This window comes from Salminus brasiliensis, chromosome 9, assembly GCF_030463535.1.
Source record: "Salminus brasiliensis chromosome 9, fSalBra1.hap2, whole genome shotgun sequence".
NCBI lineage: Eukaryota > Metazoa > Chordata > Actinopteri > Characiformes > Bryconidae > Salminus > Salminus brasiliensis.
Window position 1 is genome coordinate 32,493,973 of NC_132886.1, and position 24,396 is coordinate 32,518,368.

The 24,396-nt window shown below is 38.7% G+C and overlaps 1 protein-coding gene across 2 annotated transcripts in view; it reads left to right on the forward strand.

Annotated features, from left to right (window-relative positions):
* Positions 1–24,396, forward strand: part of astn1 (astrotactin 1) — a 195,982-nt gene that overhangs the window by 66,848 nt on the left and 104,738 nt on the right. For both annotated transcript variants that reach the window (XM_072688243.1, XM_072688244.1), the window contains 4 exons: positions 2,128–2,295; positions 8,324–8,408; positions 10,508–10,582; positions 21,212–21,349. In XM_072688243.1, coding sequence (XP_072544344.1) covers positions 2,128–2,295; positions 8,324–8,408; positions 10,508–10,582; positions 21,212–21,349 — 466 coding nt within the window. The remainder of the gene's footprint in view (positions 1–2,127; positions 2,296–8,323; positions 8,409–10,507; positions 10,583–21,211; positions 21,350–24,396) is intronic.

A 24,396-nucleotide genomic window follows, 5' to 3' on the forward strand; every position in this document is an offset into this window, starting at 1 on the left:
TGCACAATCTCGCACACTACACAGTTTCACACAACAACAAACATCATCCAGTTCCCCTTTCCCCCAAGGGTTCTTTGTGTTTGGACCTTACTTGTGTTTGTATGCTGGATGAGCTTGTTAATGAATTTTAATGTGGCACCTGCAGCTTAAAACTACAGGCCAAATCTCTCTCTCTCTCTCTCTCTCTCTCTCTCTCTCTCTCTCTCTCTCTGCGCGCACACATATATATACACTTTTGTCTAGGCTGTAACTGGCTTTGCTGGTCTACCTTTTTTTTTTTTTTTACCATTTTTCTTTTCTACCGTTTTTTTTTATTTTTATTATTTCCACCACATCTGTGTGCAATATGCTATATATATATATATATATATATATATATATATATATATATATATATATATATATATATATATATATATATATATATATAACATTCTCTTGGGCAAACCCCTAAAAGTGCAAGATTTACTGTATGCCTCTTGAATCGCTAAACTCAGATCAATTTAAGACGTGTCCATAAATGTCTTGGCGACATTAACCAGCAAAACTTAATGTCAGAGGGGCTCAAATAAAACATGGGCTTTTGTGGAATAAAATCTTTTGTTTAAGCCTCTCTGGCATGGTCCCGGCCTTGAAAGACTGGGAGGAACACAGTGTGGCAGCAGAAACAGAGGGTCATGGTTGTTTACAGCTCCTCTCACCTCAGGATTGGACAAAGTTTCACTTGCCGCAGTGTTTCAGTCATGGTATATTAGCCATTCTGGCATGTGGCAGGTGTTTACCAGCTCATTCAAAGATCCTGTATAATTTATTCAGGTTCTAAAAAGCTGTTCAGATTTTCTCCACAACAAGACTGTTTTAACTAGTGTTCTATATAGGCTAGTAATTAATAGAATGATAGTACTTTCTCTGTATACTAGCTATTTGTTTTTGCCTGCAGCAACATTGTCTTGTTCTTTTTGTGGTGCATGTAATGGGTAATATGTGAATAAAACAATATACAGCACAAAACAGATTACTCATCTAGGACAATTGAAGTAGAAATTACAAGATTAAATTAAATGCACCGTACATGAAACAAGATTTTACAGTACAAACATCTGGCACCTGCAGCAAGTTTGGTATAGAAGTATGGAGGCATGTATCCAGTAAGGGCATTCTATCATTTCTTATAAAGCAGTGGTGGCTCAGTGGTTAGAGTACTGACCATTATGTGGGTTTGATACTCTGGTTCACTAAGCTACCACTATTGTGCCCTTGAGTAAGGCTCTTAATCCTCTCTGCTTCCAATGAGGAGACGGACCCAAAGCCCACTCCATCAGACACGGGATCGCTGGCTGCTACAGTACCCATGACCTCACAGGGGGGCCGCCCTGTTTCCATCGGTGCTGCAGCTCCCTTGATCGTTAGGGATAGTGGCCAAGGCATTAGTGGAGGCCTGGAGGACAATGTAGGGCCCTCCACGCCTGCAGTGCCCTCTGCCGTCTTGGACTGCGCCATCCCCGCCACCCTCACTGCACCTCTTGGTTTCCACTCCAGAGACCAGGAAGCGCTTTGTCCACAACCCTGGTGGCTGGGACCAGGGGGGAGGACTGTGGTGGTGAGAAAGCAAGAGTGAACTGTGGAAACTGTTTCCATGCAAGCAAACAAGCCAGGTGAACGACATAAAAGGGCAAGCTCAGTCACACACGCAGGGAGGACCACAGAGAGATTACACAGACTGAGCTGCAAAGGACTCGCCGTGTTGAGGCTATTAGATCCCCTTTTAGGACTATTATGTTCATTCGAGTTTTTGTTTGGGTGTGGTGGAGGGTACAAAATAAAGGTGTGTCACTTGAGCCCTGTGCTTGTGTCATCTCTGATCCCCGCTGCCTATCAGGCACCTTTCCCAGGGGTCGTGTCACACTATGCTGGTTATTTGACAATTAGAAACTGAAATTTTGAAATGGTTCTTTGGAGTGCACTGTACAGGCTTAACATTTACATTTCTTGACTGGTAGCAAGTTTTATTTCTCTGAGTTATAGACACATTAACAAGGTACAGTACTTCATATGCAGGCTTCTATGCTAACTCTTCACCACAACATCTGTTTTCTCTGAGCATTGGGCATGTGCTCTTCTCCACAGGCTCCAGGTTCGTGCTGCTGCAGGGTAGTCAACTGGACGCCTCCGACTGGTTGAACCCAGCTCAGGTTCTGCTGTACTACCAGCAGAATGCCAGTGGGCCCTGGGTTAACGAACTGTGTGGACGCCGTCTCTTGGACCCCTGCGAACACCAGTGCGACCCAGATACAGGTACTCACCCCCAGCTGTCTCTGCGGGTTTGCTTGGTGGTCATGTCATTGAGGTAGCGTGGTTGATGAACGATGATTAAAAAGCAATGTGATTACAATAGAGCTTGTGTGAGTGTAGTCCTTTTCACCTGTTGTGATTTAAAAAAAAGACAAAAGGGGAGATCTTTGGTCTTTGTGGTTGTTTTTTTCTTCAGAATTAGTAAGCAGTCAACTAAGCAAGCAAAATTGCTTTATTTGCTGAGTGTGCATAAATTATTCTAATTAGTCAAAGGGATAATATCCCAGCAGGTACTGACCCTGGAAACTTGCTTAGTCAGCTGAGACCTCAAATAGGAGGCCTCCGCTCTCCTCTGCTGCTGGATCTAATCAGTGTCTTTCAGGAACAGCAGTTGGAAAGTAGTTTCCTTGAGGAGAGTTGGTGTAATTTTGTTTGTCATTTTCAATTACAGTAATTAGGAAGTGAAATCAAAAAGAGATTTAAACATTTTTTTGGGATATTTTGAAGGGGGAGAGCTGCGTCTGCAAGGCGGAATGTCTTGCTGTTCATTTCAATGGCCTTGTTCACAAGTTCCAAGCCCCAAATTCCTATTCCTACAACAGTGAAATAGTGTAATAACTGTAATAAACTATATATACAGCACATTTTCTGGTTACAGTTACACAGTGTTACTCTAAAGATGTTTAAGTACATTTATTGTGCATAAGTTTTTCTTCCATGTATAAATATGTTTATAAGTATGTTTCTTTGGTTGAGGTGAAAAATCCCTAGATGCTGTTTTATAACTAACTGGAGACTTATTTGACTACAAAGTGTAAATGCATGTGACTAAAATACTGGTAACATAGTCATAGTATATATATAGTATAGTCATAGTATAACTACTATAATAACTACTATAATAAGTAATAAGTGACATTTTACTTTTTTGGCACAACTTCACTTTTCACTTTTGTTGTTGCTGTACTATCCACTAAGACAGACCATATTGGTGGAATGAGTTCCTGTTGCTTGCATAAAAGTGCAAAAATAAAACCTTGGGGGGGAACAAATAATAATAAAAAATAAATTGTGTTTTGTGTGGGTGATTTAAAGATTTCATCTTGCTAATAATCACTGTTTGTAATTAGATTACTGCATTCTAGATAATGAACTGGCAATTGAAAAAGTTCCTTTGTTTCATTTTTATTTTTTTATCCATAATTCAGTAGGGGTAGAAGATGGTCTTTGAGAGATGATTCCTCTATGCCTAAATGAATCACATGTTGTCCCAGTGGAAACTTGGTTTCCTAGTAAATGAATTTCAAAAAAGAAAGCCTTGGTGCTGCTACAGTTCAATAATTGTATTGTGCTTTTCATACGCTGCATTCCTAATGAATGTTTGTTAAGGTGTGCTGTAGGATTTGCATAAGATGGGGAACAGTAACACTGCCTCAATCATACCAGTGGGAGAGGATACTGATGAAAGCAGGGATTGAGGCGACAGTAGCTAGGGTTTTTGCTTATGTTTTTTTGCAAGTATGATGGCAAGTGTGTGCTGATGAGATAAGAGCAGCAGAAAAATACTGCAAGTCTCTGAGCTCCCAACAGAACTTTAAATTGCCAGCCTGTCGGAGAGTACATTTATTAAGCAGGATACAATGCGTTGTGTACAGAGTTACCTGATCCGTGCTCTTAAGTTTCATTAATTTGACTGAATAATGGATCCTCACTGGGCCCTTGCTGAGGTCAGGGAATTTTCCTGGATTTAAAACATCATTAATAAGTAATGGAACACAGCCACAGTGTTTGTTTAAATTCAATAGATTTGATAGCTCTGTCGCAAGTATGAATATAAATACTGTGCAGATGTCAGCATTATTTTATTTAAGGTTATTGCTTCTAAAATCTCACCATATTCTGCAGTGGAAGCTGTATGCAGCAGTGCTGTATTTGTGTTAGAAGTCAATATTTCATTGACTCAAAGTTGTGCAGTGTTGTCATGCAGATAGGTTTGTTGTTTGATCCATTTCAGTGCAAGTACAGCACCATTCGGATTCTGAAAAGCTCTCAAAATCTCTGGTTTTAAAAAGATGTTAATATGGAGCAGATTCATTAAAACTTAAGGCAGCTATTGTCTGATAGTCCACAGGAAAGGAAGCTCTTAAAAGGAAGTGCTCCAGGCCTTACTCTCCTTTGATTTCTGTCGCACCGGAAATCCTGCACACCAGAAAAAGATCAGGAGATCAGTTCAAAGGGTATCTATTAGGCACGTTATATCCAGCACAGGTTATGTGATGTAAATTTAGCCCTTCCTGATATCACCAGTTGTTCATTGGATATGGCTGTCTGATGCTGTACACTGTTGTCACTATTGTAATTTTTCTGTCAATATTTTATGTTGCGTTGGCTCTAAAAAATAGGCGTTGGTTACCATAAACACAACTTTATCTATATACTTTTAGGATAAAGTGGCAATCAGCTGTGCAAATGACAACAGTTATTTACAGTAAAATTATACATGGTAATTTTAACAATGTTGTAATTGTCAAAGAAATGTATAGTATCTTTCATGAATCCCAGATGAAAACAATTAAACAAAAGGCATGTTATTATTTCTCTGAAGGTTGTTTTTCCCCCTAGCCTTACAGATCCAAAAAATCTGTTTTCTACATCGTTCATCTCTTTCAGAAATGCATTTCATCTTTCTTCTAATTGTTTAAAGTAATTTGTGTTATTTGGAGCATGCACATTCAGACACATTTCAGAATGATGGTTCAGTCTTCAAATCACCTAAATAATGTGAATTTTAAGGTTGTTGAAATCACCGTAATGCAGTTCTGAACTCACAATTGCAAACAATGACACTATTTTGATGCTATTCAGTCACTGTGGTGGATAAAATCAAAACATTTAGCCCAGACTTTTCCTGGACCTACAACAGTAACTGTACGTTAATTAGACACTGACAGTTGTTATTTTGACAACATAATCATAAAATAAGTGCAGAATTTATTTATTATTTAAGAATTTTAGCCATTCTATATTTTTGTTAGCTCTGTATTGTAGGACCATAATTCTTGCTCAGGAAATATGATTAAATATACACAATTCTGTTCTACTATTGCATCAGGATATGTATTTTACCATTAAAGGTCTATGTTACTAGACCATTGTGAAGAAATTCAATAGTTGTGTCAAAATCAGTTCTTTGGTACAAGCCAGAATGCACACTGCCCATGGAAAATCACATCAGTGGGATGAGTAAAGAATTCAAAGCCTATATTTGAATTCAGTTTGTTATGACAAGTGAGAACACTTTTAAAATGAGTAAAACGAATTTGTAACGTTGTGAAAAAAAAATAAAGGTGCCTCATAATATACTGCTAAAATCCAAGCTGAACCCCACTGAGCATATATCTCAATTAAATTATGGAATGAAAGCTATAAACCCCCCAATAAGCCAAAACTAGCAAGAGATGACAAGAAATGGCAGTTGTCAAATCAATGTGCCAGAGTCAATAAAACATCAAAAAAATACTGCTTGATTATTTATATATACTGTTTACGTGATTACATTCTGTGTATGAGATGACTGTTGGCTAACTTTTTTTTTAACATTTGTGCAACACACATTTAAAATGTGTTATTTAACCAGGCCAGGCCTCTTCAGGGTGTTTTCTTGTCAGTCCCGCGCAACCAAATTATGGGCGACGGGCTTGCAGTGTAACCTGACAAGAGGCATCAACAGAAGCTAGAGTGACTGGCTCTGCCTGGCACATCGGCACCATTGATTAAAGAACTAATGGGAGAAGCCTGCCCTGCATGCACTACATACAGCAGCGCTTTTTTTTTTTTAATTTATTATTTTTTTTTTATACAGGCATCACTCTCTGAAGACTAGCATGTGTCACAGTGTACAGTGTTAATACAGTTATTCAAATCTATAGCATTAACTGTAAAAAAAACAAAAAAACACACATGTACTCACATTCAGCAACTGCCCTGTGATACCTCTAGATTGTTCAGCACTTTGTCCTTCATCTTAACGAAGTCCCTAAGTGACATACTCACTTATTAGTTAATGTGAATGACAAAGTGTACTTTTTTACTTTTAACTGCCGTTCATATGGAATAACCTGATGAAAGTGCATTACAGTAATCTAGCCTTGAGGTAATAAAAGCATGTACTAGCTTTTCTGCATCTTGTATAGAAAGGGAATTTCTTAGTTTGTTCCTAAGATGCATAAAGGCTGTTCTACTAATATTAGTTATATGTTTCTTACATGATAGATCTGAATTGAAGTTATTGAATTGAATTGAAAAAGTTTTAACTGCTGGACAGGAATAATGGAAAAATCATGTAGTTTATTTTCTAGTGTCTTTTGGACCTAAAAGGAGAACCTTAGTTTTGTTACTGTTAAGACTTATATTCTTTTAAAGAGGGTTGAATCATTTTAAATGCAACTGTAAATAGAAAGGCTTACTAACTTGTTAGAAGAACCCCCTGAAGCAATGCTCTTAATGGTGGCATTTCCCCCTCTTTTGCAAGATTTTTACTTACTTTCTTGCAAGTTAAAAGGACTTGTTTCCAAAATGCTTCAGGCTTGTTTAGATGTTTCTTTGTAATATGACTGAATTTCAATAGAGATGGTGCCAGTTTTTTTTATCCCTCCTGATGACTCTTCCATGAGGTATTTGGTGCAGGAATTCCTGAACAGCATAAAAGTGAACCACCACTTCAGAGTGTGCTAAATTATACTTTCTTGTCAAATGGGGATTTACCAATCCTACAAGCAGTTCTCTTGAAAAGTTTTCTTAACTTGCCCACCACTGTTCCAGTAAATTGCAGTTTCTAAATTATGAAATGAACCAAATGTTTTGCTATCTTTTTTTAGCCATCTACAAGGGCATCTATTAAGTGGAGGAATATTTTAGGCAGCAGGTAGACAGTTTTTGAGTGATTTGATTTGTTAAGAAAAAAGGAAAAATGGTCAAGCGTAAGGATATGAGCCAAATTTACAGGGGCCAAATTTTGATAGCAAGATGACTGGGTCAGAGCATCCCTAAAAAGGCAGGTCTTGTAGGGTGTTCCAGGTAGTTCCCGGTCAGTACCTACATTCTTATTGATGCTCATGAGGCTTTGCCTCACCTCTGTCTTGTTGCCAGGACACTTTCAGATGTCTTGCGGAATCTATGCCTTGAATGTTCATATCTGTTGTGGTGGCACAAGGAGGACCAACTCATTTTTAGACAGGTGGTGTTATTGTAATGACTAATTGGTGTATATTCACAGATTGGCTTAAAAATAGTACAAACATTAGATTTCTGTCATACACTCTATGTAAATTGGGTTCTACGTACTAAAAAAGGTACTTTAACCCTAGTAAACCCTTTTTTGGCATCATTTAAAAGATTGTATATGTAAACATCCACTAAACCTTTTAACCAGGCAAAGGAACATTTATGCATCTGAATTTTGTTTCTGGTGTACTAAAAAAAGCCCTTGATAAATCCTTTTTGAAGTGTGTAGATCACAGAAAGCCAAGTTGGAAAATCCAATTTAAATGAAAATTGTAGTTTTATAATTACAATGTATTTTATAAGTAGGAATTTTAGTATGGGGTGTTGGTAAAATTGATAGATTGCAGGACCGCAGTAATGTCTTGTAAATATGCAAGACACGACCTTCACACCCAGAGCAGAAAACAGTACAGTGCATGCTTTATCTTCTCCTAAATAAACTGTTTAGGAATAAAAAAAAATTCTGACCATGAGTAGATGTGAAATGCCACATGCAGTACTAGTGATGTGTTGTTAAGGTCATTAGTGTAAAATGAGGTTTCCTGAAGCATTATGTTTGTGTTAAGATTACACTAAATCTATTACCATTCTGCTTGCTTCTCTGAGGGGTCACATTACAGTGACACCACACTATATAAGGGGCTTCATCTATATTGACTGCTTTAAATATGTTGTGCATTTTCTCCTAATGTAGTAAAGATCCCTGAAGTTTAATGGGTGGTTAATACTGGTTCATATCCATTTTCAGGTGAATGCCTTTGTTTTGATGGATATATGAAGGACCCTGTTCATAAGCATCTTTGCATTCGCAATGAGTGGGGCCCAAATCAAGGGTAAGTATTCTGGTTTAGTGTTCCACCACAATTGTAAACTTTTTTTATGTCATATTATTTGCTTCTTGTTAATTATAATCACTGAATCAAGTTAATAGCAAGATAAATAATCTTTGATAGTTGTACTGCATAATACAGCTCACAGGGCAAGATATACTCCAGATTACTAGCAGTTAAAACCTTATACACCATATTAATAAATTATTTAAATCAATAAACTTCTATGTTATTCAATTCTATGTGATCTATGACAATTTGCTGTGCTTTGCCATAAATTATGTGTCCAACACTGTTCTCATTTGCTTATGGGATATAGATATTGGTCATTTTGGATTTATGGCAAATATTTGAAAGAACATTATTAATTGCACTACTAATTTCCCTCTGGCCATAATGAAGGTATAAAATGATTATTGAGGTGAACTTGTGTGAAGTATTGCTTTAAATTTAAACATCTTCAGCTTTTTACAAGCTCTGGTCTTCAGGATCAGATCTTAAAAATGGGTTTCTGTGGCGGTATTCTAGTCTTGCGAGAGAGTATGTTGTTTATCATGGTGAAATGATAAAAACTGCCCAGAAGTGTGTATACAGTGGACATACAGATAGACAAACAGTATGCACCTGCCAAAATCCTCATATTTGTGACTGGCTGAACATCCAATAAATATCAGCAGAATACTGTATTTGTGTTAGGGAGCATCGGGGTGAGACTACCACAGAAGTAAAAAGATTAACAATGAGAACAAACAGGGATAAATTGTTTGACTGAAACTGAGCTCATAATTCCTAAAATAATGAAAACATTTAGATAGGAGAAACTTAAAAATAAACCTTTTTGTCACAGCAAAGTTGCATTAAATACTTCTGAAGCTAATTAGACTTCACCCACCCTGAAGAATGTTTCTGCATGAGCCTGTCAGGATTTTGGGGGTTGCTGCTTAGAAAAAAAAGTCTGATTAAGACTCTGAGGTGAGGAAATCCTTGGCGTTTTAATTGGAAGGAGGATGGAAGTGATGGCGGTTGGCGAGATGGATCCGATAATTAGAAATCCGATTGGAACAATCAGGAAGATTGGTGCTGAGGAGCAAATAGCTGGGGATGTTGGGGGCTTGCATGCTTGGTGTCGTGCTGTGAAGGTGTGAAGAGTTTTTAATTGGGCCTAACACCGCAGGAAGGAAGACGAGGTCCATCAGAAAAAGCTATTTAAAATAGCAACAAGTTGTTTAGTTTTAAGTTTTTCTTTGCATACATTCTTTCATAGAAGATGTATAGATATAGGTTTTGCCCAGATGGTATTTTCCAAACTTCCTTTCACTGCTGAATCGTCCATGTGTCAAGTCCTGAAGACAGTTTAATGTTTATAGAACAGCCCTGTGGTATGAGGAATCAATGGTGGATTCTCACTGCTCAGACTAACAGATTACTCCTACAGGCATCAGCTTCTTGTCTCTTTTTTTCTTACTCAGAGGCTGGAGCTTTCTGCTCAGAGCTGCTGCCACATATTAATCTCTATCAGTTTAGTTTGCTGAGTGTTTTGGCTTAAACGTGCACATCTCAACATGTCTACTTTGGAAAAGTGACACTGGATGAATCTTTTAGTGACTGGCATTCAATGTTTGTCAGAGTTGAGGCTGACACACTGTATAAGGGGGCGTGGCACTGTTGCAGAATTATGACCCTGAAACAAGTGCCGCACTACAAGAAACATGTTTTTTTTTTTTTTTTTTCTGTGATTGAATTCAGTGTTTACAAAAAATAAGTGACATGAGAATAAATGATTAATAAAAATAACAAGAGAATGACATTTAGTTGCTGCTTACTATGCAGTTTACATTCGGCTGTTGAACAAGTACTTTTGATACTTACAATATATACTCTGGTGTAAGATCGTCATATTGCCAATCCCTAGTGTTTTACATTTGTTTTACCTTTGTTTTTTTCACTGAAAACCAAAGTATTTGTATTCTGAAGTTATGGCAAGGTTTAGGTATAGCAGAGTTAAGTCACAGTAACACATATTATACAAGTAAAAAAAAAATAGATGGTCAGATGGTCCGTAAATGAGTTTTTTTGTTTGTTTGTTTGTTTGTTTTTCGCAGCCCTTGGCCCTACACAATTTTCCAGCGTGGTTTTGATTTGGTGATGGGAGAGCAGCCCTCTGATCGTATCTTCAGGTAAGAGTGCCGACAACCCTTAACTAGACTATAGGGCTTTATCAATATAACCTTACGTCTAGGTGCTTGGGGTAGTATGTACAGCTTTAGGCTATTGCTTAAACTCAGTAAAGAAGTTTAAATCACAGCAATAGTTATTTATTTTTGTTATATTGTTTTAACTACAAAGGTTGCAGTTAATAAAGTAATGTATGACTTGAGGTATGACAATAATATTTGTGTTTTCCTGCCCCAAATTACAGAAGGCATCAGGTTATTAGTTACTAATTAAAAAAACATATGTATAGAAATGTGTTTATACAGTGAAATTTCTAAATGTAGCACTTAACCCATCACAATACTATATAAGTGCACCCCAATGTAAATTAGAAGTCTTTTACGAATGTTTGAAGCACTTCCTCACCTAGAAGCAGATATAGATTCTTGTCCGAAAGTCAAAATTCTCCCCAGGATTTTGTTCCAGCTGCCTGACTTCTTCTGTAATTAGTTCAAACCAGCAGCAGAGGTGTCCAAGCAGTTAGAACACAATCCTAGGGAGAGTTTCTACTTTCTGAACTTGAATTACCACCTCTGCCTGGAATGGTTAAGAATGGGCTGTATTGTCAGTTGGCCTTTGTTGCAGTTTTACCAAACGCAGTGGAAAATTTGAATTGAAGGCAGACACAACCTAATTTCTTCCTTTAAACGTGTTATTTGTCTTGTTTCTTACATAATAAACAATACATTTTATACTACATGTATTATTTATGTATAAACATCTCCCAGTCAACACATTCAGTCACAGTCTAAATGTTAAACATGTTTTACAACTTTGGAAAAGAATCAGATTTACTCCAATTAAATGATTGTGGTGATTATGTAATAATCGTAACAGGACTAGTGATGCATAATTGAACAAAAGCTGCCTGTCTGAAAAAATAAGGTTGTGTTGTGCAGTAAAAGGTTGCTAGCAAGTGCCCATGATGGTTACACACGAGGATGTTGTCTCTGTTGCCAAACCTATGTGAAAAACATTGCGTACAAATGAACATATATAATATTGTAAACAACTTTACATTATTTATTTTACATTATTAAAACCTTAGCCCACTGCCACTTTGTGAATTCTTTAGTGAACTCCGTGAACTCCTCGACAGGAGAGATGCAGCTCTGTTTTTTTTAGATCCTTATCCAACAAATACAATACATGAAAACGTTACATGAAAGTGAACATGTAACCAAGTTGCGTTATTAAAATATGAACTTAAATGGTCTGTCCCCCCACCCAGCACTACTTCAATTGTTATACATGTTAAATCGAATATGACAATTATTACTGGCACAAGCTTAATATGATGCATTGTGTTTGGTCAGCTTAACCCTGATTAGTTAATTGTTTGCATTTTTGTATTTAACTTTATTCAGCTCTTCTAATTGACAGTAAAACATCGCAGGAAAATATACCAATTTAAAACTCCTAACTGCTGCGGTACCAAACTCAAGGCTGCAGATTGTTGTCTCTGGCTGTAATTTAAGACATATCAATGTGACCTTCAAAGCAAGAACACCACTAAATATGAGGGTTATGTTGTGGTATATTCACCAATGCCAGTCCAGTTTTAGTAACACATACCTGGTGTCATTTATTGTGCAAAAATCATGCTCTAATGGCTTTGATGAAAAAATATCACATCCTAACAATTCTAGAAGGAATTGATGATGTTTCTTAAAGGAACAATAAGTACTAAATGACAACAGTCATTTTAAATAGCTACTCCAATCCAACTCTGTCCAAACACTGGACAGCTTGAGCGGGTTGCCAGGTCGAGGACACTGAACCTGCAGGAATGAGGAGTCATACTCTGTAAGATGATCAGCAAATATATACACTTGAACTGTTTTTATTGTTCGCACATTATAAACCATCTTGTTGGCTAGCTAGATACACCATTGCCGGAGTTGGCCAGAGCCAAGCCTGTTATCGTGAAAACAAAAGTCCATTGCTCCTAATATGCACTCTGGAGTTGGAGTTACTAATTTACTCATTGACAGTTAGCTGCCCACCGCTCAGGGTGTGTGTGTGCTTACTGCCCCTAGTTTGTGTGTGTGTGTGTGTGTGTGTGTGTGTGTGTGTGTGTGTGTGTGTGTATTCACCACCACAGATGGGTCAAATGCGAAGGACACATTTCACTGTACATAATACAGTGACAAATACTTTAGTATACTTTAAACAGATAACATACACATTTTTCTCTGATTAGTCACCTCCTGTCTTCCCTTGTTGCAGCCTGCTGTAGACCTCAGTTATTGAAGTGCCCTTACTGGTGCATTACTATACAAACCTTCTGGACGCAGGGACATCATCAGAGCTTTCAGCGCTTTAGTTTTCATTTATTAGGAACCTCACCCAGCTACCTCCATTTCATGTAGGTATATGTTATGCATTAGTCACATCTTCAATGTGTGTTTACCCTGATTTACATTCATAACATTGTTGTTAGCTGTTAAAATAAAGTCCTGTTTACAGAGCAATAAGGGTTTAAAAGGATAAGTAAGTAACAGAATGGTAATCACATTGTTTAAAATGGTGATGACAAATATGATTTACAGTACTGATAAGAAAAAAAGATGTAAAGCTAGTTGTTGTACATAGTATGTAATTAACAAAACTAGGAATGCTGAGATCAGTATACAAACTCCAATCAGTGCAACAACCTAATTAACAGATATGAATATATTATATAAAATGTACCTGAGAGATGTGCAGCTCTTACTCCAGTGGGAATTGTTGCTCATTAGTCTGTTTTAATGAGTTATACTTTTATGATTCTTTAATATCTAATGACACATCCTGATCATTTGATGAGTTAAGACAGAAAATGTTATGCTTAATGGATATTTAACCACTGTTCATTGCACAAATCACTTTTTGTTTATTTGTTCAACTTGCAATGCGATCAGCATTCCTCTTGGCAGAGTTGGATTTGGTTTAGCACTTTCCTTCTGAACAATTTGACAAAGCTTTGGTTATTTCAGTACTAGCGGGAGATGTGCTATGGTAATTGGATGCTTTGTTATACCTGAGGAAAGTGCAAATTCATATCTCCCTTTTATTCATGCCATCAAATGTCCACATCTCAGCAAAATGATTACATATTATCTTTGTACTCATACTTGAAACTTTCTATTTGGTGCAGACCATATGAAAGATTTGTGTTTAATTTCAATGTGTTTTTCTCTCTCACACACACACACACACATATATACATATATATATATATATATATATATATATATATATATATATATATATAATTGATTAATTAATTTGTACAGTGAATAGAAAGCAAAGTCAGCAATTCATTTTTAATGATTTGTCAAGTCATTTATTTACAGTGGAACATGAAAACATAACATCTGAAACTATTGCAGAAAGCAATACACAAGAAGCAGCAAAGCGACTACAGGAACATCTCTAATAAAAATAATATAATAAAGGGAAATATCAAAAGAGATCTAGTTGCAGTTATGCAAACAGTGACCCTGCATGATTCTTAGACTTTGCAAAAACCCTGTGAGTAATGACATTTCCTTTAGATGTGAAAGACTTTCGTGCTGAGAATGACCCATCACCTAAATAATACCTGTTCTGTGTTGGTCCTTTGCGGTCCTGACTATTGACAAACAGGGTGAAAAGAGGCTAACAAAGTATGCAGAGAAACAGATGGACTATAGTCTGTAGTTATAGAACTATAACATGCTCTCTTATATGAAAAGTGGAGCTGATATAATGAGCTGAATTCATTCCAAACCGTGTGTGCGCGTGTGTGTGCGCGTGTGTGTGCGCGTGTGTGTGCGCGTGTGTGTGCGCGCGTGTGTGTGTGTGCGTGCGCGTGTGCTTTCTATTATACAGATCTATATCAAAAGCTTCACCATCCATTAACTGTCAGTATAGAATCTTTACTTTTTGGTTTCCTTCCTGAACACAGCTTTTTAATCTGATTTACTTTCCAATTTCTGTGCTATTCAAGACAGTGATATGAAATATCTTAACAGTCAAAATGTGATTATGAACTCCGTGTCTGTAAATGACTGATTGTGTCAGTAGCACCTTGCTGCCAGCAAAAAGGACAACAGCAGCACAGAATTATTCAAGAATCTGCAGTGTGCAACAAAAGATATTTGTACATGGGTTTTTTCAGACAGTATGTTTTGAAGCTGCTTTTGTTACTTATTGTGCCGGTGAACCAGAATGCTACAAAAGGGTGCCCTGATGTGTTCTCCTAGATATATTTTCCCTTTCTACTTTGCATCTGCAGGGGTGCCCTGTATTCCTGTCTTGATGTTTTGTTCCGTAATCCATTTACAAACTCTGTGCGCATTTCAAGTCATTTTTCCTTCAAAACCTGATTGAAATCGTTTTGCACCAGCCTGCATCAGAATTCAAATGTGTCAGGGTTGGCTTTGTACCTGGCTTTGCCTGAACAGACAAATAAAACTGAGCTGGAATGTGTTTTTTTGTTTGTTTTTTTTCCTCTTTTTTTTTTTCTCTCCTCCCCTCAGTCAGCCACCAGAATACCTTCCAAAAATGAATGCCTGTTGTTGTTATTATTATTATTATTATTATTATTTAGTCCACAATATGTCCTATACTCCGTTGATTGACAGTGCAATCTGACATTAACAGCTTCTTCTTTTAGATTTAATCAAATAAAATCAGATAAAAGCTTAGTACAACTGCCTAATTGTAATCATGCACAGAAATGTGATATGCCATATTAGAAAGCAGACATGGACAAGCAACAGACTTTGCATCACCTAACATTCTTGCCAGTGCGGTACATCACAGCTTAACAGGAAAATACTAATGTAAAGTGTGCATTTTGTCAGGTGTCATATCTACATATCTGACGAGATTTATCTATCCATGTTTTATGTGTTTTACTAAGGTTATGTCAGTTCTAAAGTTCTTTTATTAACCTTCTCTGAGTTTATGTCGGCTCGCTCATCCGGCCCGACAGTCCCCTCTTCCAGCGTCGGACCATCTGCCACTCACCAGTCCGACCACCAGGTTTCCTCCACCACCCATGCAATAGCAGCTTCACGCCCTCCTGCCACTTCTACCTGTCTACTGACCTTGTTAAAATCTACATGGACTCTTAACTGTCTGCCACTACTAATATTACTCTCATTACTCTGACCATCACTACTGTGATTATATCAAGTTATACTACACCATGATTATAATAGACATATTAAGATTAGGTTCCTCCTAAGGTTTCTTCCTCTAGCTCGGGGGTTTTTCCTTGCCACTGTTGCTTTTGGCTTGCTCACTAGGGGTCTTAGGTTTTCATTGTGACAACACCAGTTGTAAAAAGTTCCATATAAATCAATTTTATTTGATTTGATTATTGAATCACTGAATGAAAATTAAGTTAAACTGCTGCTGTGAATCAGAAAAGAGACATTTGTTAGCATTAGGTTAGTTAGCATGCTATTTACCACATTTAGAGATTTAGAGTGATTGACATCTAGACATTTCTAAGTGGGGTTTCAGTCAGCCAGATTTGAGCGTGTTCTGCGGTTTAGCTAAGCAAAGGCTGGCTAAACCACAGAAAGTTAAAATTAAAGTCTCCTCCCTTCATGGTGTTGGAGCTTAGCTACTTGCTAAGCCAGCCTTTGCTTAGCTAAAGCAATCAGCTCAAACCATGTTCCAGTTAACAGAAGCTCTAATAACACCCGTTTAAATGATAAAGCCCCATACCTAACAACACAAGCTCTAGTAAATGGTCCTAGGGGTGTTGAGGCACGTCTTGCAGACTGATTTATCCAGGATTGCTTGCTTTTCCTTTTCCTCAAACACAGCATGCCAGTACACTTGCAACTACAGTGGGTCTGTTTTTTCCCCACCTGTTTTCAGTGTGTGGTCTCACCAATCACACAACACCCCCACCCTGTGGCCATCTTAAATGCCCATAAATGAATGAGTTAATTTTACAATACTGTCCTCATTTTGACACACACAATTTTAGAAGACAATGGTATGCAGTATTACCTTTATGCAGCCCAACCCTAGCCATGCTAATACCAGTCATTCAAGAGGGCACAGCTGGCCCCCTGCTCTCTGTATTTGTCAGTGAAAACAGTGATTGCCAGCCGTTTACCTTTTGCCAACTTCAGATGTGGTGGATGGCAATGACTAACATAGGTTTTACCCAACTGTTTTACCATTTAGGCATTATTGGTAATTGGTAACTCCAATATAGGGTGCATTCTGGGCCAGTATTGATTTTAAATTATGTTCTTTTTATTGTTTGCGGATGGGCACTGTATCTCCAGTGCCATGCCACTTCCTGAATTCCTGTCTTTTGCATTAAATTATCATGGGTGATATTATTTAAATGACAGGTCAGAGTAAACCAGGCGCAAAATGAAACCAGCTGTTCATGCTAAATTTTAGAGCACATAGCAGGTTTTTCATGCTTCTTAGCATATATACCCCGTAGTTCTATACTTCATCTTATTGCATGTAAAATACAAATGTACTGCAATTGAGACATTCACTATTTTTATTTTATTTATGTATTTATTTATAATGTCTTAGGGTGAACTCACACTAGTCAAGCTGTACCATGCCTGAGCATGTTTCTCCCCCAAAAGGTTTGTTTTAGTAGTGTGTTTGCTCTGTACTGTGCCTGAGCGCAGTAGGAGTATTAATAGTAGCAGTGGTATCTTTAGGGTTCAAGCATGCTGTGTGTGCGTGCGTGCGCGTGTGTGTGTGTGTGTGTGTGTGTGTGTGTATATATATATATATATATATATATATATATATATATATATATATATATATATATATATATATATATGTGTATGTATATACACACAGTGGGGAAAAAAAAGTATTTAGTCAGTCACCAATTGTGCAAGTTCTCTCTCAAAGAGGCCTGTAATTGACATCACAGGTAGACCTCAACTATGAGAGATGAAATGAGAAAAAAAATTCTGAAAATCACATTGTCTGATTTTTAAAGAATTTATTTGCAAATAATGGTGGAAAATAAGTATTTGGTCACCTACAAACAAGCAAGATTTCTGGCTGTCACAGACCTGTAACAACTTCTTTAAGAGGCTTCTCTGTCCTCCACTCATTACCTGTATTAATGGCATATATATATATATATATACTTCTCAAAAAATAAAGGGAACACTTAAACAACACAGAATGACTTCTGAGTTCCAATGCTTTCTGGCTGATGTTTTGATCATTTGATCACAAATGTTGGTGGTGCTTTCACACTCGTGGTTGCATGAGACTACAACCCACACAAGTGGCTCAGGTAGTGCAGCTCATCCAGGATGGCACATCAATGCGAGCTGTGGCAAGAAGGTTTGCTGTGTCTGTCAGCGTATTGTCCAGAGGCTGGAGGCGCTACCAGGAGACGTGGAGGAGGCCATAGGAGGGCAACAACCCAGCAGCAAGACCGCTACCTCTGCCTTTGTGCAAGGAGGAACAGGAGGAGCACTGCCAGAGCCCTGCACAATGACCTCCAGCAGGCCACAAATGTGCATGTGTCTGCACAAACGGTTAGAAACCGACTCCATTAGGGCCCATTAGGTTAGGGCCCGACATTCACAGATGGGGGTTGTGCTCACAGCCCAACACCGTGCAGGACGCTTGGCATTTGCCAGAGAACACCAGGATTGGCAAATTCGCCACTGGTGCCCTGTGCTCTTCACAGATGAATGCAGGTTCACACTGAGCACATGTGACAGACGTGACAGAGTCTGGAGATGCTGTGGAGAGCGATCTGCTGCCTGCAACATCCTTCAGCATGACCAGTTTGGCAGTGGATCAGTAATGGTGTGGGGTGGCATTTCTTTGGAGGGCCGCACAGCCCTCCATGTGCTCGCCAGAGGTAGCCTGACTGCCATTAGGTACCGAGATGAGATCGTCAGACAATGCTAGACCTCATGTGGCTGGAGTGTGTCAGCAGTTCCTGCAAGATGATGGCATTGAAGCTATGGACTGGCCCGTCCGTTCCCCAGACCTGAATCCGATTGAGCACATCTGGGACATCATGTCTCGCTCCATCCACCAACGTCACGTTGCACCACAGACTGTCCAGGAGTTGGCAGATGCTTTAGTCCAGGTCTGGGAGGTGATCCCTCAGGAGACCATCCGCCACCTCATCAGGAGCATGCAAAGGCATTGTAGGGAGGTCATACAGGCACGTGGAGGCCCCACACAATACTGAGCCTCATTTTCACTTGTTTTAAGGACATTACATCAAAGTTGGATCAGCCTGTTGTGTGTTTTTCCACTTTAATTTTGTGTGTAACTCCAAATCCAGGCCTCCATTGGTTAATAAATTTGATTTCCATTGATGATTTTTGTGTGATTCTGTTGTCAGCACATTCAACTTTGTACAGAACAAAGTATTCAATGGAAATATTTCATTCATTCAGATCTAGGATGTGTTATTTGAGTGTTCCCTTTATTTTTTTGAGCAGTGTATAATGCAATTGGAGTAATAAAATAACAGTGTGGTGTTCCAAATGCATTGTGCATTGTTCCAACATGATTTAAACAATCTGTCTTCATTCCTGTCTTGAAGCCAACCTGCTTCAGTGACTTTTTTTTTTTTTTTTTTTTAGGTAGCCCTAATTTCAGTTGTGATGAGGTGCTTTGGAAAGGTGGTCAGAGACTGTAAACCCATTACTGCCTGATTCCTTGGACCTACTACAGTTTGCTTACCACCCCAACCCTCTACAACATCACACACCTGCTTCACAAAGCTCTCACCCATTTGGACACTAGGAAGGAAAATTATGTTAAAATGTTTTGTTAATTACAGCACAGCACTTACATATAATCCACTTGAATTGCACCACCAAGTTCTGAGACTAGTGTCAGTGAATCTCCGATGTTCTGAAAGACAGACCACAAGTAGTGTTTGTAGGCTAATATGTCTTCTCCACCCTCACTCTTCGCACTGGATCCCTGTTCTGATCCCCCTGCTGTATTCACTATACACATATGACTGTGCGGCCATAATGATGGTTCACCATCAGCACCATTGTCAAATTTGCCGACAACACTGTTTTGGTGGGCCTGTTCTTTGACAGTGATGAGAGGGCCTACCTGGAGGATTGATGACAGGAGAACAATCTCCTGTTTAGCAAGACAGAGAAGCTAATAATGGACTGCAGTAAGAAGCTGAAGAGGAGCTACCATCCTGTCAGGGTCTATGGAACTGCAGTTGTAAGAGTTGTACCTATCTTGCAGGACCTGATGTGTCAGGACCACAATACCTCTTCTGCATCTCTACCATCTAATGCAAACAGCTCTGCAAGGCGCTACAAAATTTCTACACCTTTATCATTAAAAGCATCCTCACAAGAAACATAACCACCTGGTTTGAAAACTGAGCCAAACAGGACAGACGCGTTCTATAGTCCATCTGACCTGCAGTCCATCTACATTAAGCAGTGCTGGACCAAGGCCAGTTAGACAGTGAATTACCTCAGCCAACCTAACAATGCATTGCCATTGCTATTATGTTTTTAGGACCCTTATGTGCACTATGACAACTGCTCCTCCCAGACCCTCATTCACAGTTTTACTGTTTACTGTAGTTGTTTTATAGATGATTAACTGAACACCCAAACTTTGTTGCCAGCACCTCACTACCAATAAATTGCACTGAAGAAATATAGTTATTTGTTTAGTTTTATGAGAGCCATTGAGCCATAGAAAATTCAGAACAGTAAACTTCATTAGGAGTGACCAGCATAACATTTTGCAAAGAGAACATTGATGGGTCATTCATCCAAAAAAAAAACGCTGTGGTGAATTTGTGACCTAAAGCTGAAGCGCAGTTGGGACAATATTCTGAATCACACAATCAAGTCCACCTTTAATTGACTCAAAAGAAACAAAATCAAGGTTTTCGAATGGCCAAATTAAAGTTCTGACTTGAATTCCATTGAGATGTTGTTGTGAGATCTTTAAAAGCCTGTTCATGCTCGAATACACTTCAGTGTAGCCAAATTATAACAATTTTGCAAAGAAGAGTGGACCGAAATTACTTCACAGCGGTCTAAAAGGCTCAAGTTATAACGCAAGTTATTGATGGCAGTTGTTACTGTCAAAGATAGCACAACCACTTATTAGGTTTTGGAGGACAGTTATTTTTTCACATGGGTGATATAGATTTGCAGGAAATCTTTATTGTCAATAAATAGAATGATCATTTAAAAGTTAAATTTTGCGTTTGCTTGTGTTGTCTTTATCTCCTATTAAAAGGGATCTGAAATCTGAAACATTTAAAAGTGACAAATGTGCAAATATAAAAGAAATTGAGAAGGGGGCAAATACTTTTTCAGTACTATTTTCAACTTAGACGGTACTCTTTGAGCCATGATCAACACCCCTGCATAATAGCTACACTGTGCCATGTTAATTTCAGAAAAGTCCATGTATTATCACCACTCATAAAAACTACTAGGAGGAAAAGTAGCCTATGCAGATTTGCAGCTCATTCTGTCATCTAAATTCCAATTTCTTATGCCTGACAGTATAGAATTACGGACAAGGTCCACAAACTGTTTTTGTGTCATGTAAACTAATGTCTGACCTCTCCGTTCCAGGTTCACATACACTCTGGGAGAAGGCATGTGGCTGCCACTGAGCAAAAGCTTTGTCATTCCCCCGGCTGAGCTGGCTATCAACCCTTCTGCCAAGTGCAAGACGGATATGACTGTCATGGAGGACGCCGTGGATGTCAGGTAGGATACAACCCTTTCCTACATTTTCTACCTGCCATTCTTGGTGTAGATTGTAGAAAGTTCCTTCTTTGATCATGAGTATTGATTAATGACTAATTACCAAAATCAAGGCTGTTTTGTACACTCCTAATAGACAATCGACACCTAACTGAACTGAAACAACTTATTAGACAGAATAACTACAATCTTTATATTGCAAATATCAGTTTTAAAATCATGGACATGTGCCTGAAGATCTTGAGCTAATCAACCTGAAACAATGCCTGCTCTCACTCTTACTAATGAGTCTTGCAATCTGTTCTTGCAGAGGACTGTTAAGCTGGACTGCTGTTATAAATGTGTCTGTTAAAGACTTTATCAATCCATTTCAAACCTTTGCCTAATTGTTACTGAGGGAAAAAAGTGACATTGAAGTTCATTAAAATCAACGAAATGAAATGACAAATAATTTAATTCTTACAAAATGACTAAATGCTAATAATTTGCAAACTTCAGTATCAGCACCTTTCTAAACCAGGAATTGAAGCTGAGAATTTCTCACTCACTCTTTCTTTCTTTCTCTCTCTCTCTCTCTCTCTCTCTCTACATATATATATATATATATATATATATATATATATATATATATATATATATATATATATATATATATATATATGTATATGTACACACACACACAGTGGGGGGAAAAAGTATTTAGTCAGTCACCAATTGTGCAAGTTCTCCCACTTAAAAAGATGAGAGAGGCCTGTAATTGACATCATAGGTAGACCTCAACTATGAGAGACAAAATGAGAAAAAAAAATCTGAAAATCACACAGTCTGATTTTTAAAGAATTTATTTGCAAATAATGGTGGAAAATAAGTATTTGGTCAATAACAAAAGTTCATCTCAATACTTTGTTATATATCCTTTGTTGGCAATGACAGAGGTCAAACTTTTCTGTAAGTCTTCACAAGGTTGGCACACATCGTTGCTGTTGGCCCATTCCTCCATGCAGATCTCCTCTAGAGCAGTGATGTTTTGGGACTGTCGGTGGGCAACACAGAATTTCAACTCCCTCCAAAGGTTTTCTATGGGGTTGAGATCTGGAGACTGGCTAGGCCACTCCAGGACCTTGAAATGCTTTATACGAAGCCACTCCTTTGTTGCCCTGGCAGTGTGCTTGGGATCATTGAGCCCAGCCACGTTTCATCTTCAATACCCAAACGAGTTGTGTTTGTACCAAACAGTTCTACTTTGGTTTCATCTGACCATAAGACATTCTCCCATTACTCTTCTGGAACATCCAAATGCTCTCTAGCAAACTTCAGACGCGCCCGGATATGTACTGGCTTAAGCAGGGGAACACGTCTGGCACTGCAAGATCTGAGTCCCTGGCGGCGTAGTGTGTTACTGACGGTAGCCTTTGTAACGTTGGTCCCAGCTTTCTGCAGGTCATTCACTAGGTCCCCCCCGTGTGGTTATGGGATTTTTGCTCACCGTTCTTGTGATCATTTTGACCCCACGGGCTGAGATCTTGCGTGGAACCCTGATCGAGGGAGATTAGCAGTGGTCTTGTAGGTCTCCCATTTTCTGATTATTGCTCCCACAGTAGATTTCTTCACACCAAGCTGCTTGCCTATTGCAGATTCAGTCTTCCCAGCCTGGTGCAGGTCTACAATTTTGTTTCTGGTGTCCTTCGATTGCACAATTGATGACTGACTAAATACTTTTTTCCCCACTGTATACAGTACAGGCCAAATGACACCTTCTCATTCAATGCGTTTTCTGTATTTTCATGACTATTTGCATTGTAGATTCTCACTGAAGGCATCAAAACTATGAATGAACACATGTGGAGTTATGTACTTAACAAAAAAAGGTGAAATAACTGAAAACATGTTTTATATCTCTGATTACTGCTTTGCACACTCTCTTGGCATTCTCTCAATGATCTTCAAGAGGTAGTCACCTGAAATGGTTTTCAGGTGTGCCTTATCAGAGTTAATTAGTGGAATTCCTTGCTTTATCAATGGGGTTGGGACCATCAGTTGTGTTGTGCAGAAGTCAGGTTACTACACAGCCCTATTGGACAACTGTTAAAATTCATATTATGGCAAGAACCAATCAGCACACATCGTGTCCCCAAGTGGAGTCACAAAAACCATCAAGCTGTAACTGGCACACATGAGGACCGACCCAGAAAAGGATGACCAAGAGTCACCTCTGCTTCTCAGGACAAGTTCATCCGAGTCACCAGCCTCAGAAATCGCAAGTTAACAGCAGCTCAGATCACAGACCAGTTGAATGCCACACAGAGTTCTAACAGCAGACCCATCTCTAGAACAACTGTGAGACTGAGAGGAGACTGCGCAAATCAGGCCTTCATGGTCAAATAGCTGCTAGGAAACCACTGCTAAGGAGAGGCAACAAGCAGAAGAGATTTGTTTGTGCCAAAAAACACAAGGAACGGACATTAGACCAGTGGAAATCTGTGCTTTGAGAAATTTGAGATCTGTGGTTCCAACCGCAATAATAAAATGTCAGAAACAGCTCTTTCAATAACCACAGGTGGCCACAGAAAATATGTTACACACACACCTTTTTTTCGGAAGTGTCCCCTATTGTTTATATTTTTGCGGGTATTTGTATGTGGAGGTACAGCACTGCACTGCCTTGAGGTCAGAGTTAGGTGGGCTTGGGGATTTTTAGGCTTAGATCTGTAAATCATGTTCTACTGGATACAGGGACATTCTTTGAGAGGCTCCTGCTGCCCTCCCTGCTGAGAGATGGACCTCCCACAGGTAGCTAGCTGGAATTTGGCAGGCCAGGCGCTCCCTAGACGCTGGGGTGATATGCCCAAGGCCACAGACTTGTAGCTAAGTGCGAATTGCCTCACTGCCTGGTGGGTTGAGTGCAGTGGAATGTTTCACAGTAATTCGCACGGCCCTCCCATGTTGCACAGACGGCTTGTTGTAGACGTCAGGCACTGAATGTGTATAGTTTCTAAAATCACTCTCTTAAAGGGACCAGGCCAACAATGTATTAAAATTATGGTTCGATA